At 37.5% G+C, this 17,616-nt stretch overlaps 2 protein-coding genes across 6 annotated transcripts in view; one reads left to right on the top strand and one right to left on the bottom strand.

The window, feature by feature from the left end:
* LOC129237533 (cytokine receptor-like) overlaps positions 1-15,073 on the bottom strand; it is a 101,243-nt gene extending 86,170 nt beyond the window's left edge. The window contains exons 1-2 of one of the 2 annotated variants that reach the window (XM_054872339.1): positions 14,677-15,073; positions 9,461-9,766 (exon numbers count right to left, since the gene is read on the bottom strand). In XM_054872339.1, the coding sequence (XP_054728314.1) occupies positions 9,461-9,558 (98 nt within the window). In that variant the 5' untranslated portion in view covers positions 9,559-9,766; positions 14,677-15,073. The remainder of the gene's footprint in view (positions 1-9,460; positions 9,767-14,676) is intronic. The other variant, XM_054872340.1, reaches the window with a different exon arrangement.
* Positions 15,074-15,328: 255 nt separating this feature from the next.
* Positions 15,329-16,644, top strand: LOC129237970 (B9 domain-containing protein 1). 4 transcript variants are annotated; one of them, XM_054872977.1, is made up of 4 exons: positions 15,329-15,468; positions 15,866-16,078; positions 16,139-16,372; positions 16,429-16,644. In XM_054872977.1, the coding sequence occupies exons 2-4, from the start codon at positions 15,880-15,882 to the stop codon at positions 16,515-16,517; spliced, it is 522 nt and encodes a 173-aa protein (XP_054728952.1). In that variant the 5' UTR covers positions 15,329-15,468; positions 15,866-15,879; the 3' UTR covers positions 16,518-16,644. The 4 variants fall into 4 exon arrangements, with proteins under 4 accessions (XP_054728952.1, XP_054728951.1, XP_054728950.1 ...); XM_054872976.1 differs by lacking the exon at positions 15,329-15,468 and having other exon boundaries at positions 15,678-16,078; positions 16,441-16,644; XM_054872975.1 differs by lacking the exon at positions 15,329-15,468 and having other exon boundaries at positions 15,678-16,078; positions 16,438-16,644.
* Positions 16,645-17,616: the final 972 nt, after the last annotated feature.

Here is a 17,616-nt window from a genome sequence, read left to right as displayed (position 1 = left end):
ATTAAATCTCAAACTTATTTACTTACTTTCATTGTAATTTTTTTTTTTAATTCCATCTCAAAATAATAAAAAATAAAAATAAAAATGTAAAATAAAGAATAACATAAAAATTGAAGGGTTTTTTAATAAGAGGTGTTATTTTGATATTCAAATAAAAATGCTATTTTTTGATATAAATGATCGGAGGTTTATTGCATTATAAAGAGGAAGGTATGCCATTAATAGTGAAAAATAACATCAGGCAAGTGACTACCATGACCACGCTTATAGGACAATATCCTTTTCACTAAATTGTCCCAACAGCTCGATGTTTTCCACCAATTTCTGTATTGCAGTCCGACAAGGTGCTTCACGATGACCCAAAAATGTTCGAGTTTTACGAACCATCTCTGCCAAATTTTCACCATTTTTATAGTGAATTTTAATAATTTCAATGTGTTGTTTAAGCGAGTATCGTTCCATTTTTATTAATGGCGTAGTTTCTACTTGTCAAATATCAAAAAATGACAGCTTCAAAAGTGACATCCACCGAAATAGCGGGCTATTCAAAATAACACCTGTTATTGGAAAACCTTTTATTATATAAATTTTTGTAGGGAATTTCTCCAATGCTTTGTTTGCTGAGCTTAAGGACTTCTACTTTTTGACGTAAATTATTTAATTCTGTGGTTGACCAGCACTAATTTTTCTCTTCCTTATTGAAATAAGTGAGACCATTTTTTATCTTGGAATCTTATCATTCTTATCGAAGCTCTACAATCTAGGTGTGGTGCTGCAATTTTTAAGAATTTTCAGTTTCGTTCAACAAGCAATGCTTTTATTTCAAGGGTCCAATGGCAGGCTTTTTCAAGGGAAATTGTGAACAAAACAAAAATGACAGCATTTATACCAAGCCAACGCTAAGTACCTTAGGCTTATTCGCTTATTCATGTTGTTTCATAATCGAACATGAAAATTCTGCCTTCTTCTTTTGTTTGTGAGAACAGTCAAATAATAAAAAAAAGTGTAGCGCTCAAACAACAACCCAAAACAGTCAAGTGGCGTTTTCATGGCTTTTTAATCGCCACCTTTTTGTTCTCCAATTTGTTTGTTTGTTTAGCTGTCATCATGTTGTCCCCAAGGTATGTAGATACATCAATCGCACACCGATCTACACACATAAGTGTGTCCAAGCATTTTCACATTTTTCTGTTTTTTTGTCGTTTTTACTACTGTGTTTTCTTCATTCTGTCTTTTTTCCTCGCACTCTTTCAATGCTTTAATGGATTGCTTTGATTTCGGTTGTGTTTGAGTTTGCGTGGATAAATGTACCAATGATGAGTTTGTGATGACTTGACGCAGATCTTCAAGATTTTGTTAATCTTTTAATGCCATCTTAAATGTTGCCACTTATAACACTTTTATTCGTTTTGTAAAATATTTAAGTATTCAGCTCATTAGTATGTGAGTGTGGCCTTTATTAATTTATTCGTACTATTAAAATAAGATAAGGAAGCGCCATGAAATTACTCAAGCCAAGCCAATGAGAACAAAAACCACTCTATTCAAGTCATCCCTTTTTTGCAGGTTATGCGACACAATTTTATAGTATCACGAGCTTTATGAATCATGCATACTTGGAGACATAACTTTAAGACTTAACAATTTTTTAGTTTGTTATTTATTTCTAACAATTTTTCTATGAAAATAAAGTCCATTCCACTACAAAAACCATATGAATCCACGCTTCAAACTTTGTGCAAATTAAATCGAGTTCACAATTTCGAAGATGCAGGTTTATAGCTCATTGAGTTTAGGTATACAGGGTCCGGCACTCGAAGTGTAACCAACTTCAGGCCGCTCGCGCAGCTGATGCACGGGCATCAGCTGTCTGTTAGTTGGCTAAATGACAGTCCAGAGCATTGTTTAGAAGCGCGTGGAACCATTTTGCCGAGAGTAAACGCGAAAAAAAGTCGGTAATGGATTTCAAGCTTAATAGTGTGATTGCATTATATCTGGGTAATCACAACCAGCGATTGTTCGTGAGCTCGAGCCCCTTAAAGTAAATAAAGTTTTTGTTTATCGCACCATTACTCGTTACAACGATACTAGTAGCATCGGGAAACGGCATGGAGGTGGTCATCAAAAGACTGCAACGTCACGGGAAAGAGTTGAAAAAGTGAAGAAACGACTTGAGCAAAATCCCCGAGGAAGTGCCAATCAAATGGTGTAAGAACTCAAAATATATGACCGTAGCATCCAAGGCACACTGAAAAATGATCTCAAAGTCAAGTCTTACAAGATCCAAACGGCTCATGATCTCACACCAAACCAGCAACAAGTCAGACTTGAGAGAGCGAAGGAGTTGCTTCGCTTGGCCGAAAACGGTCAATTTCCGAAAATTGTGTTTTGTGTATGAGCTGCTGTAACCGCAGATGGGCGCTCTCCAATCGTTTTATCGTTTTCATTAAAAATGGCGTCAAGGTAAAAGCGAAGCATTTTGGTGGCAGATCATGGACGTTTCAACAGGACTTGACACCGTCTCACAAAGCTCGAGTGAACCAAGAATGGCTAAAAAAAACAACGTTCCGGACTTCATGAAGTCCTCACAATGGCTCTCAAATTCACCAGAGGCGAATTCGATGGATTATTCTCTTTGAGCCATTTTAGAGAGCAAATTCCGTACTAAAAGATTCACCAATCTCGAGGCGCTGAAAAAATCCTTTGTCCGCGAGTGGACCAAAATACGTGCAAGTCACATTTAGGCAGCTTGCAATTCGTTTCTAGACCGTCTCAAGGCCATAGTCAAGGCAAAAGGTGGTAATATCGAGCAAAAGTAAATTAATTCTTAATTTTGTATTATTTTCACACAATTTTTTTTAAGAAACAAAAAAAATTGTCAAAACTTGTATATAAATCATAGTACGATAGTTATTTAACGCTGTAGCCAAATGAATGGCTCATGACAACTATTCGGAAATGCACGGGTTCGATCTGCGGGCTCGCAACACCAAATAATAGAAAATGCACGTCCGAGTGGATTTCTGCTTTGAAAAAACGCTCCTCATAAAAACTATCTACCGTTCGTAATCGGCTTAAAACATAGGTAGGGTTGTGGAATGGTAGGACCATTTGTGGAACGCAATAAAGGGTGTAAGCGCATATTATACACATACAAATATGGCGGCCGCCGTAGCCGAATATCCGTGCATGAAAAACTAAAATGCAGAAAAGTTTTTTCTAATAGCGGTCCCCCTCGGCAGAGAGTCCGTGACGTCGCATTAGCTGAGTTGTGCAGTGTTGCCAACCATATGCTCTTCGCAATAAATTTAGTGCTTCTTTATACCCAAAATGTGAAAAATTTTAAGGTTGGTGTTTGTGTCTTTTTTTAATTTAAAGCTAGCGAAACTGTAAATTAAAAAAAAAAGGATTGTTTAAACAAACGAATGTTAAAAAAGGTCACTCTGAGAAGATTTTAGTGTTAATGAAAATTTGTTGGTTCTTATGAAATTTGATATTTTGAAAGTTTAAATTTAATTTTTTGCTCCTTTTAAGGTTATGCAAGACTATTAAATGTCCCTGTCTCAACTCTTCTGAACATTGAAAACTTTTTTACACATTTTAAAAAGCGTTTGAATTTACTGAATGCGAATTATAGCCATAGAGGTGTAATCGTTTCTTCCGGTCCTCAATCCTTAGTGGGACATAGAGCATCAAGAGGTGTATTCATAGTAAAAATAAAAAATAGTTTAAAAGAACTAAAAAACACGCTTTTATTGCTAATCGAACTAAAAAGTAGAAAATAAATTTTAATGACAAAGAGACCTATAATGAAGTAATAGCAAATCGAACGATCAGTCATAGTCAACTACCTCAGAACAGAATTATAACAAAAATTAAGATACAAATAGAGTAATTCAAATTAGAGTTAAAAGCGTGGGATGCCTGATATAGTAAATATTACAATCATTCTATTGGCAACTACCTATGTACAGAAGGTTATGAAAGTGAAGCAAAATGCATCCCACGCTTTTAACTCTAATTTGAATTACTCTATTTGTATCTTAATTCAGTTTCAGAACGAGTTAAGGAATGATTTCATTCACAAATAATAAATAAAAATAGTTAAGTAAATTCTAAGAATAATGCAGGGCTGAACAAATCCAAACATATTTTAAGAATAATAAAAGACAAACATTATTAATTAATCTAGAAAACCCATATTTCTCACTATGTTGCCTGTTCCCGTGTTGGAAAACCATCAGATTTGTTTTAAACAAAAAACATTGTATCTCACAAAGCAAAAAAATAAAAATAAAACAGGTTTTTGTTAATAATTATGATTCACTCGATTTACAATAAAGCGATTGCTGAAAATACTTACATACGTTTTATATCATTATTCTTTATTATATCGGTTATTAACCCTATATTAATATTATAATAATAATAATAAATAATTAATTATCTCTATGTTTTGTCATTGAAGCACCCACTTTATAAATATTTGTCACCTTTAGGTTCCCACTATCCCTTTAAATTATTTTTCAATCAGGTTTGAACCTTAAGCTCCCCTCTTAGTTTGAAGCCCTCTGGCAAACATCCCAGTCGGAGTTTTTAGTGGGTCCCAAAAGGGGGGCCAAAGGTCGTGGAGTTCGAAGATACTTAGGTCACCCGAGCTGACCCTTTTCTTTAATTCTCCTGAACAGAACCATCACCATGATGATAAGGCGGTGTGAGAGGGTCAGCAGAGTAAAAACGTCTTAGGGTCGAAATATAAACTGCCACATTCAAAATCTATTTGACAGAACGAAGTCTGTCGGGTCCGCTAGTACATATACATATACATATATATATATAATTGGCGCGTACACCCTTTTTGGGTGTTTGGCCGATCTCCTCCTCCTATTTGTGGTGTGCGTCTTGATGTTGTTCCACAAATGGAGGGACCTACAGTTTCAAACCGACTCCGAACGGCAGATATTTTTATGAGGAGCTTTTTCATGGCAGAAATACACTCGGAGGTTTGCCATTGCCTGCCGAATGGCGACCGTTTTTATTAATTTACTCATACATACTCGTATATTCATATTAAATTGTTCATGGAAAAACAGTTTACTTTCAATGTTAAGTTCGACGGAGATTCATTCTATTGTTTTGAAAAAGTGTTTGGATTCTATTTTAAGAAAACAAATAAAATAAATTGCGTATGCATTTATGAACAAATTATAGAATAGGGGATGTATGTACGTATGTATGTGTTTTACTGCAATCAATTAGGTTTCTACTTTAAATTTTCTAATTTCTTTTCAAAAACGACTAAAGCAGACTTAAGCACTTCTTTGTTTTCAGCACAAGCCTGTTTATGTTGAAAAAGGTGTAATTTTAAATGGCAGATGTCAGATTCGACGTGGCAAGTTTTGGGTTGCCTTTTTACATTCGAACAAGTTTGTACAAATACTCGTACATACATACATATGTACACATATTTAAAACATGTTAATCTATCAATACTTGTGGAAACTGCTTTTTCTGGTACATAGGATCGATTTGCATGCAATCGCGAATTTAAATTTATAGTAAGCCAAGGATAAATGCATAAATTCGTTGTAAAACATTTTGAATAAAATTTTGTGGTGGAATAAGTTACTCGTTTAAATGCATAAAATGTTCAAAATGTATGTACGTGTGAGTGTTTAACCTCATTTAATGCGTCGCACACTTGGTGCAAGTTATTTGGAAAAGTTAGACAACTGGCGGTAACGTAAACACCCCCTAACGTGAACACTTTGCTAATTTACAAAGTGGGCAAGTTAAATAAGTGCCAGTTTTCCACTGTTGGTTTATCTTTGGAGCGATTCCCTGTCTAGTAGTTCAAGTATTTTAGATATTGTCGCAAATGCTTCTGGAAATTGGCTGACCCCGTGGTTTGTGTGCTGTAATAATACCGACCATCAACCGAACGTATTTTCTTCCAAGTTTTAGAAGAAGGTTCGACAGCTTTCTGTTCGGGCTTGTCACAAAGCACTTTGCTGTTCTTGCAGCGTTCCAGACCGGGGCATCACTCTTTATGTAAATTGCATACATAATCGCTGATCCCATTCATGATTCCTGTAGAACTGATTACGATTATTGGCTCTGGTCTCTGTGGGGTAATCGCTGATCCGCAATTGGCCAATTCATCGGCAATTTCATTTCTTTCAACACCGCGGTGTCTTGGAACCCATATAAGTACAAGTTTATACCGTCTCGCGGCAGAATTAAACTTCTTCTCATTCTTTGAGGTTTGCTTGGCTTTCTTCAGTGTCTTCAGCGCAGCCAGACTGTTCCTAAATACCTCAATCTGTTTCCCGCTCCATTTCCACTCAATTACCCATTTTGCTACTTTCAGTTTGGCAAATATTTCCGTTTGCAATACAGTTGCTATTCTTCCCACTGCGTAATGATACTTATTATATATAATAGGACTATTGTTAAGTTCGTGCGGTTTTACAACAGATGGCGTAACTTGATTATTATTCCATCGATCCACATTTCCAAACATTCATTGGAGAGCTACTGTCGTAAGGCACAAACGTCAGTATAAGTTTTTTATTTGAAGCGTAAACAACAATATTTTTACCACACTTGAAAATGTCGAATTTCGTGCCAAATAATGTGTTTTTGCGGGGAATTTTTTAATATGAAGAAAAAAGCAGCCGAAAGTCATCGTATCTTGGTGGAAGTTTATGGTGAGCATGCTCTAGCTGAGCGAACGTGCCAGAAGTGGTTTGCACGCTTTAAAAGTGGTGATTTTGGCTTGGAAGACGAAGAACGCGAGGGTGCGCCGCCAAAGTTCATGGATACCGAATTGGAGGAATTGCTCGATCAAGATCCGGCTCAAACGCAAGAAGAGGTTGCAAAAACTTTGGGAGTTGATCAATCAATCATTTCCAAACGTTTGAAAGCCATGGGAATGATCCGAAAGGTAGGCCATTGGGTGCCGTATGAATTGAAGCCAAGAGACGTTGAACGCCGTTTTATGGCATGCGAACAACTGCTTCAACGGCACAAAAGAAAGGGTTTTTTGCATCGAATTGTGACTGGCGATGAAAAGTGGGTCCATTACGACAATCCAAAACGTCGGGCAACGTATGGATACCCTGGCCATGCTTCAACATCGACGTCGGCGCAGAATATTCATGGCCTGAAGGTTATGCTGTGTATCTGGTGGGACCAGCTGGGTGTTGTGTATTATGAGCTACTGAAACCGAATGAAACGATTACGGGGGATGTCTACCGACGACAATTGATGCGTTTGAGCCGAGCACTGCGAGAAAAACGGCCGCAATACGCCGATAGACACGACAAAGTTATTTTGCAACATGACAATGCTCGGCCACATGTTGCACAAGTGGTCAAAACATACTTAGAAACGCTCAAATGGGATGTCCTACCCCACCCGCCGTATAGTCCAGACCTTGCGCCATCCGATTACTATCTCTTCCGATCGATGCAACATGGCCTGGCTGACCAGCACTTCCGTAATTACGATGAAGTCAAAAAATGGATCGATTCGTGGATTGCGGCAAAACCGACCGAATTTTTCACAAAGGGAATCCGTGAATTGCCAGAAAGATGGGAAAAAGTAGTAGTAAGCGATGGACAATACTTTGAATATTAAATTTGTAACCATTTTACGTCAATAAAGTTTCAAATTTCGAAAAAAAACCGCACGAACTTAACAATAGTCATATTATATACATATATAAATGTAAATACCATCCGGCTCCAGAACCTATTTCATTCTTGGAACCATCGGGGAAGAATATATCCGTCAAATCTCTTTGAATGCACTCTGGATTACACCATTGCTCACGCAATGGCAAGAATTTGACAGTGGATACTGTTGATAGCACCTTAAAGATTTCTCTGTGTCCCGAAGTTCCATCTTTCTGCCAGAAGCCATATTTACGGAGTCTACACATTGCTTTTATTGCTTCCTGCTGTATCTTAAAACCCAAGGGAAGCAAAACGAGCATAGCATTTACGGCATCGCCGGAGGTTGTACTCTAGCATTACGGCTGACGTGTGAGCTTAACCAAAGTCCGTCGCCACCAAACCACGGAAGCGTAAGTGATGATTGGTCTGATAAGTGCTGTGCATTTCCAATAGACCATAGCAGGTTTCAGACACGGCATTGTTGAAAAATCTTCCATCCACCTTCAGCGAAACATGTCTTGTTGTTGTTGTTGAAGCAACATAAACATTCACCATACATATACGGCGAATGCTGCTGAAGTGACAGTCTTTTTCCCGATACAAATCCGGGTCGTTCTGGTTAACTAGAACCGACTGTCGTGGGAATGGCGAAACATGTGTCTTCCAAATCAGTTTTTTATCCAAGATTACTCCTAGTTATATAAATTCGTCAGCAAGACTGAGTGTCACACCTTTCAGTGCTGGACTCGACTAAGTCCGTCCAATTTCCGTTTTCTCGTGAACAAGACTAAGGTAGGTTAGGTTAGGTTAGCCTGGTTGGCAATAAGCCACGACCTTTTGGTACCTAGCGATACCAGATGGAGGCCGACCTCTATGAATACCTAAAGTAGACATCATGTAGGATGTCAGCGCTTTTAGCGAATCTAAATAGAGCTGGGAGCTCCGCTTTTGAGACGTCCTCTAGACCCTCAAACAGTGGGGCTCCCAGGCATTTTAGTCACGTTTTTAATAATGCCGGACAAACGCACAGAATGCCTTTGTGACCTGGTACCCAGTAGATATGCAGCCTACTGTTTGCGGCTAGCCTTTCTATGGCCTCCCTGCTCCGTCGAACATTTTTGGACTTAATACAATATGAGCTTATTGCTTTTATTACTGCTTGACTGTCCAAGTATATATTAATTGTTGAATTCTTTCTTGTTCTAGTGTAGGCTAGCTCTGTGGCTTTCCTCACAGCAAAAACTTCTAAGGTTTTAGAGCCGTCTGTATTGATGTGAAAAGTTCTATGGCCAGGCTTAATGCCTTTGTGCCATCCCTCCTCTTCAATTGTAGTGCGAAACCTTCTCTCCCAATTAAAGTACGGAGTCGTGTAGTCCGTCAAGACTAAGGTAGTTTAGTTCGGATTGAAGGAAAAACCTTATCTCGTGCCCCAGTCATCGATTTCATCTAGAATTCTCTGCACTTCCATACTTAACCTTTTTAGGTATTAACCGATGCTAGCGCTCAGTTATTGTTCACATGTGCTTAGACATGAAGTTCGAGTTCCTGCATCTCCGTTAGCAGAGAATCCACCACAATAGCGGAGAAAGAACACCGCCTTGGGGATATCCTTGCTTGGCCCTGACGGTAATTAGTTCGTTACTGAGAACTTTTACTAAATTTTAATTCCAGTCGTATTACAAAAACTTTATCTGCACATACTCGTATATATGTAAATAAATATGAATTAAAATATTAAATACGGATATTGAAAAAAAACTGAAAGCTAATATTTACTTACCCGATTGAATGGGTACTTGTACTCGTATACGCTGTTTTCAAACTTTGCTCTGGTTTTTGAGGCATGTTGTTATTTTCAATGCAGAATAGTTGTTTCATAATTTATTTATGAACTCATTTATAAGGAATTATTTTTATTGATAAAATGTAATATCATATACATATATGTACTTATATGTAATACTCATTTGAATTGACGACAATCCGTTACATTAGTTTATTACTTAATACCTATTTTTATTGGAACTTTTTTCTTACTTTTGTAGGTATATTTTTACACATTCAATTCACAACTTTGCTGGCTTAACTATTGTATAAAACGACAAAATGTACGTATGTATCAGTTAAAATTTTCTATCAAGCAGCAATGAAAGTTTATGTTAAAAGTGTGTTCTTTAAAAAAATTGCACAACAAATTTTAGCGCTTAAATTTCAGGACCGTTCGTTATGTTAATGAACCAACTTTCCGTCAATATATAAATACCGATTCGATGCAACTGAATTATTTTATAGCAACAGATGCTCGGCGAATTGGCCTGTTTTTCAGAGAAAAAATGTTTCTAAAAATTTGTCAATTGAATTAATATAAAATATTTCTCAGAATTTTACTGATAACATTATACATATGCTACATCTTTATGTACAATTTTTCTAAGTACAATTCGCCCGACTTGTTCTATTTACATAAATCTCCACTGTGCTCTTCTATCATACATGGCGGTCGATTCGTTATGTTACCAGAACGACACGGATGTATATCCGGCTAAAGACCGTCACTCTAGCAGCGATCCTCAAACATTTACGGGGAATGTGTATGCTGTTAACACAGCATAGCCAATATGTTCATATGTATGTATGTTTGTAATAGATATTTTGAACAGAATTGCAAATAATCTGTCAAACTCGAATAGCAAATGCATGTAGTAAAAAATCCCAAAAGATGTGTATTTTTCTCTGAACAATTTTATGTACATATGTACATAGAAGTTGAGTTAGCTCCATCTTAAAATACTATAAAAAATACTTTTAAATATTTTCCAATACGATTTTTTTTTCCTTTTTCTATATAACGAATTCTCTTGGTTTTTTGAGACTTGCTATAAAGAAGTTTCACTGTATATAGAGATTAGCATTTCGTCCTTAACATCTTTTTATGCTCTCTATATACTCCAATACCCCAATATCGTATTTTTAAGGACAGGTGGCAGAATCACGAGACTGTGCAGATGGCTTTGGAGTCTGCAATAACCACTAAGAATGTCTGCAAGCGGTCTTTCTTTGCCTTTAATGAGGTTTATAAGATGCTTGAACCCCTTCCGATTGTGCCCCTCAGTAAGGACTTTGCTTGACTTAGCCCTAAAGTGTGGTGCTACCCTGAATACCCGTAGGCTTATCTCTTCACCTTTAAACTCTTCTTTGATGGTGATTTTCCCCCATTACCAAACAAGGTTATTTTCGTATTGGGTTATAAATATACAGATTTATAATTTTTCTATTACTCTTTTATTATCTTCATTGACTATTCGTAGGTATACTGACAGGCCACAATTTGCTAGCTGCGCATGCATACAAGATAGAAATCGCAAACAACGATAGCTGCAGATTTTGCATTAAACTGGAAGATAAGGAAACACGTCGTTCGCACGACAGTTGGTTCTACGTAACCGGAACAAGCCGGATTTATATCCGTCCAAGGCATGTTACTTCAGCAGCATTCCCGTATATGTATGGGAAATATTTATGCTACTACTACAACAACAACAACAACATAAGGAAACTCTAGAACACCTTCCACATGATTGTCCTACATTAGCTAGAACCCGAATGAAATGCCTAGAAGCTCTACAAAATGTCAAGTTAGAATGTATTGAGGGTTTTGAGCTTCAGGGCTTACTTAGATTCGCAAATGACGCAGGCTTATCACAAGAAGTCTACGACAGCGAAACGTAAATGTTAAGCTCCATCTGGTACCACTAAGGACCAAATAGATCTACGTGATGACTTTCAGCTAGTCAGGTCCACCAAACCTAACCTATCTATCTCCATCTAGCGGTATGGAACACCTCAATAGCATCAACCAAAGGGCATCATCTACGAGGCCACAAAGTACATTTACAACATTGCGACTAGTTTCCAAACATGCTGTTTTCAACGGGTTTGCAAAAACCAAAATGGAAACTGCTAAATAAAGTTACAGCCAAGAAAAAGTTAGCATTTGTTGCACGATAATGAGCCAACTCATTAATTGATTACTAAAAATTACACTTTGTTTTTGTTGTTGTAGCAGTATACTTAACCCTATCAGTGGCACAGGGAACTTGTTGTTTGGACAGATTGGGTCCAGAGGGAGAGAGGCGTTAGATAAGTCGGTTTGACGGGCAAGTGAAAAGGAAGTTAGTGTCGTGCTGGGTGCCTTCACATGCTGGGCATATGTTTGAGGGTTTTGGACTTTAGTAGCAATTGCAGATGTGTGCGCAGAGAAGGAGAGCACACTGTCAAAGGTAAACCCCAAAACTTTGGGGTTGTGAACAGTCAGAGTTGGTGTGTTATCAACTTTGACCTTGCGTTGCAGTTTGGCCTCCTTCGTCCAGGTGGTAAAGAGAGGAAAAATTGTAGATTCCTCGCAGTGAAAAAGCGAGAAAGACGGGTGAGGTAATCGTTTACTTTGGCCCACAGGCCATCAATGTCATAGGAGACTCCCTCGATATGTAGAAGTTGAGAAGCAAAGGTGAAAGGACACCACCGTACGGAACACCTTGCTTTATCTTCCTCTGTTTACAGATTTGGTCTCGAAAGATTACTGACGAGTGCCGACCAATCAGATAGTTCGCGGACCACCTCTTCAACCCTGACGGGAGTGGCGACTGTAAAGTGTCATCTAAAGCGTTTTTCAGTAAGAACGCTTCAACTTTTTTTTTTGAATAAAACACAAACGGTTTGACTTTTTTAACTAATTTTTTCTTTATTATCGAGTTTGAACATATACATTTAAGTATGAAATTCGATTTCTTTTGCATGACCACCGCGTGCACGTTTTACGAAGTCCAATCGTTCAACCCAATTTTCGACCACTCTTTTGCATAAATCGGCCGAAATTCCAGCAATTTCGCGTTCAATATTGGCTCTGAGCTCACAAATCGTCGCCGGCTTGTTACTGTAGACCAATGACTTCACATAACCCCAAAGAAAATAGTCTAGAGGCGTCAAATCTCACGAGCGCGGCGGTCATTCGACCGGTCCATTTCTGGAAATAATGCGCTCATCGAACTTACTATTCAACAAATCAATTGTAGCGTGTGCTGTGTGGCTTGTGGCCCCGTCCTGTTGAAACCACATGTCGTCTAAGTCCATACCATTCAATTGCGGCCAAAAATAATCGTTTATCATGTCGCGGTATCGATTTCCATTCACAGTAACGTGGCGATCGTTCTCATCAATGAAAAAATATGGGCCAATTACGCCGCCGGCATGTAAACCGCACCAAACAGTGATTTTTCGGGATGCAACGGTGCCTCATGAATCACGTGTGGATATAAAGCCAGTAACGCATATTTTGCTTGTTGACAAAGCCATTGAGCCAAAAGTGAGCTTCATCACTGAAGATGATTTTTTGGAAAAAATCTGGATCTGGTAGCAGCAACAGAACGATTATTTTCATAAAAAATTTGCACGATTTGCAATCGTTGCTCAAGTGTGTAGCGTTCCATGATGAAATGTATACTAATGAAGTTTACAAATGACAAGCGAAAAATAAAAAATATTGCGTCGTTTGCCCTCCCTATCGGAAAAAAGTTGAAGCGCACCTATTGAAAAACGCGTTAGTAGGCTGAGTGGCTGACAGTGTCGAAAGCCTTCTTCAGGTCTAGTCGTCTCGCAGGGGCGGTTTTGGTTAAACCCGCGGTTTATCTGGGTGTTTTTGGCGGTGAGTACTGTGGTGGTACTCTGCACTCTTCGGAAGCCATGCTAATATGCGGCTGGGGTCAGATGTTTCGTGTTGAATGGGAGTAGGATGGTTTTCAAGAGTCTTCACTACTGGGGATAGGAGAGTTATCGGCCGATAAGATTCCCCTTAAATATTATTTCCGTTAAGTTTATTCAGTAAAATGTCCAAACAAAGAACACACAATGATAATCTCTCTAAACGTTCACCTCACGGAAAATTCCATTGCGTTAAAAAAATTACATTCGTCACTCACTCCCCAAAAAATTCGGGAATTTTTATGCTATAAACGTCACCGGGAGAATACTGATGCTTGTATGTATATTGATGAGGAATATTTAAATTTTTACAACAACAATCAAGGGTCCATTGCAAATCTTGCATTCGAGTACTTTTTTGGATGCTTTTTTTTGAGAACGAGTGATGGCAAATTCTGAGAAATTTCGTTATTGGTATTTGTTACTGGAAAATTTTTATAACAAACCTATGTTTACGTTCCATTAACAAGAAAAACCGCAAACACATTTACATGTTCTCTAATCGTTCCGTAAATTGGTATGCGCACATATACACATGCACATGCTTGTAGATATGCACATATAAATTAATGTTTACACTGAATTTTCAACTTGTTTCAGGTTGTATATAAACCGCTAATTGAGCTTATCGTCGAAAGTTAACCGAAAATTAATTAGCTTTGCATGAAACTATTTATTTGAGCACCTCTCGATTTAATTTGTTGCGCACGCATATTTCCATAACTCCTCTTTTTTCCAAGCCCGCTTACGCAGAATTTTGAACAGTTAAAAAGCTCTTACATACATATATTCCTACAAGGAACAAAGGGCCGTACATATGTATGTATGTATAAAATATAGGCGAATTTGCCCTGTCACTGCTGATGCTCTGCAATCACTGTCAACGATGTTGCCTATTTATGGAGTTAGGTATAAGCGTTGTTGTTAACAAGTGTCCGTTGCTGCTGGTGCTATATTTATATGCGTGTAAGCTCATATGTGTATACACCTGTATCTCCATATAAGCTACTACCTGAAACCCGACAAAAATTTGCGAACATCTACCAAAAATTCAAATAATAGATAAAACCTATTAGCTCATTGGAGCGAATAATTAAAAAAAACTAGCGCTCATTTTAACTCTTCACAGTAATTCCATTAATTTTCTTCTAACTATTTGGGTGAAATCATTATGATACTTTTTCTATTAAAGCCGTTTGCCAAGTTTCTACTATTGAAGTCGGCGTTGTTGTTGACTACCTTGCTGATGTTTTGCCATTTATGCGCATGTTGCTAACTTATTGTTGCTGTTATTGACGTTAACGAATTGTTTCGTACGAGATTTGTATTGTTGTTTTTGTGCTCGCTGTATTTGTTATTGTTGCCAAGATGCTGCAACTTATTTTTCCCCGATTAATCGAACTCACTCTCACACTTTTTATTTGCTTTGTTTTTCCCCGCTACACGGATTTTACATTGCACCATATATTGAAAAATTCACTATTTGCATGTTCACTTCAATAGCTCAAACGCAATTTACGCACACTTTCAATGCATTTTTCTTTTATTTTACTAATCAAAAACACGTATCACGGGCATTACAAACGCACAACAGGTTCATTCGCTGCCAATAACTATTATCGACGCAGACCACGAACAATTGTGACTTTACCCGAACGAGCAATGAGAAAAACTCAGACGAATTACATGAGCCCAAAGTTTTATATGCTGTTGTTTGCAGCGCTGTTACGCTCTCTGACTGCACCAGACTTGCCAACTACGGAAATAATGTATTTTCTCAATTTTTTAGACAGCTTTGTCGGTAAGAATTTTTTTAGTAACTACATTATTAAGGATCATATCTCTCAATTTTATGTCATTATAACAATGATTTATATTTTCTACATGTAAACATAATTTATTACCAAGCTTAGCAATTTCTTAACATTAGATATAAAAGATGTCCGAAAGGCCTGTTAAATATTATGCATACAACTCTGTGCAGAATGCTGTCGTACGTAATTAAAAATAAAAATTTGGATTGACATCTGCGTACGTATTCGGTTGTGATCTAAAGCATAAACAAACAATTTTTCCATGAACTGTTCAACTGGAATCGCATTTTCTTGTTCTTTGATCTATATATTGTCTCCCTGCAATTGATCGCTAATACATTGATCGGTAATGCAGTTAAATATGAGTTTGCCAAATTGGCAACAACAAAAGTGGCAACTGCAACTACTATAGATAAATATTGTTGCCATAGCAATTAGGGCTATACAAACAATTGGCTCCACACTATTTTAACGTACCATAAGCACATCCGCTACACAACATAAGTTATTAAATAGAACAAAAACCAATAAATTCAATAATAAAAATTTAAATTCACTGCCTGTCATGCCTGATTCACCAACTACAGCTAGTTATTTTAACATATTCATAACAGGACAAATAGAAGCTATGGAATTTCCTTTGGGCCCAAATGCAGCGGAAGTATTCTGCCGCTACGAAGTCGTTGCTGGGCCCGACTGGGAACTGATATCTGGGTCTCAAAATGGGATTTCGCAGACAGCATCCAATAAAAGTGGTTTCTTTAAGGATAAAATAGTTTTCAACTTTCCCTTAGAATGGACATTCAAGAGCACTACTCCATTTGGTTGTAAGTAAAAGTTATTTGCAATTATAAGCAAAACGTGGATTTATTGCTAAGCTCTCCTAGGGCCGCAGTTAATCATCAGTATATATGGCAAGACTCGTTGGGGTGCGGAAACAACGCTGGGCTACTGTCGCATTAATTTGCCGGTATTTGGGTCGCATACAGACGATGCAATAACTGCTCCCATACTTATCCCACGAAATACCAATATGGTGTCGGAATTGGCTAGTTGGATCACAGGTCGTAATCCCGAATTGAAGGATCCAAAAACGTTGTTAAGTAACGGAAAATTAAAAGGTAATTCAAAATAAATTATTTACCGAAATGTGAAAAGAATTAACTAATATTTCCAGGTATTTCAGCAGAGTCATATGGCGAGGTGATCTTTAAACTCACTACTATATTAAGAGGTACGAATCGGCTGGGATATGACTGGGGTTGATTTGCAAAGTAGATTAATAATGAGATTTAAATCAAAATACTATTTAGTAAGTCTTATAAATATTGGTATATTTTTATGAAGGTAGTGTTCGAGCTGATAGCGCTTAATATAATTAATTAGCAGTCAACCAATTTGTATTTTGCTGTTCAACATGGCTAGGGAGGGTTTTGGCAAAATCTTATCTAAGAATATGGTAATGTGAGCTTATGAGCAGCAATTTTGCCTAATTCCCTAGAGATATCATATCACCAAGGTCATCAATTTTAAAAAGATTTAACGTACGAACTGACGACTAAACCCTTGAAAGGAAGGAGTGTGCACTTATACTGGTACACTGACAGCTCCCAAACTCGTCCTATAATAATTTTAAATCATCCAAGTTCACCGATGCATTCCTGTCTTGGCAACGCACGTCGGAAATTGTGAAAATGTTGACGATTTATTTCACTTATTCGCTAAGATGAATTTTTAATGTCTTTGTAAACAATACTAATATGGAGCTCATCAAAATGTTGATTACATCTGTGGTGAAATATGTTAACACTAGAAGCACTCGAGGCCAGAAATATAAATAGCTACCCTTGTATAGCGCTGATTTGAATTTTTTGTACTTGTTTGGTCCATTCAATTGTAAAATTTTGTCTAAATTACTATAAACGTTTTTTGTTTATATACCTATATATATCGACATTCTAGGTACCAAAAACGAAAGCTGTGTTCTTATTCTTGCTCTACTGCTGCTGCTACCTGTCCAATGTGACTTACTGTAAATTAGGCGTTCCTACGACAGTCGGTTCTACGTAACCGGAACGACCCGGATTTATATCCGGCCAAGGATTGTCACTTCAGTAGCATTCCTGGTATATGCACGGGGAATATTTATGCTACTACAACAACTGTAAATTAGTATCCAATTGCGATTATCCGAAAAAACCATCCTATATAGAACCGAATTCAAAATAATGATGCTTTAATGTTGTTAGAGTCAACAATAGTAAAGTGCGGAGCGTTAATATGCACCTAATTTTTCGACTAACTCCACCGTTAAGAGAAATAGCAATACAAACGTACCTTGTCGCGTTTTAAACATTTGTATAGG

This window comes from Anastrepha obliqua, chromosome 2, assembly GCF_027943255.1.
Source record: "Anastrepha obliqua isolate idAnaObli1 chromosome 2, idAnaObli1_1.0, whole genome shotgun sequence".
In the NCBI taxonomy this organism is placed as follows: Eukaryota; Metazoa; Arthropoda; class Insecta; order Diptera; family Tephritidae; genus Anastrepha; species Anastrepha obliqua.
The sequence above is the reverse complement of the archived record's forward strand: the minus strand, read 5'-3'. Positions and strand labels throughout refer to the sequence as shown.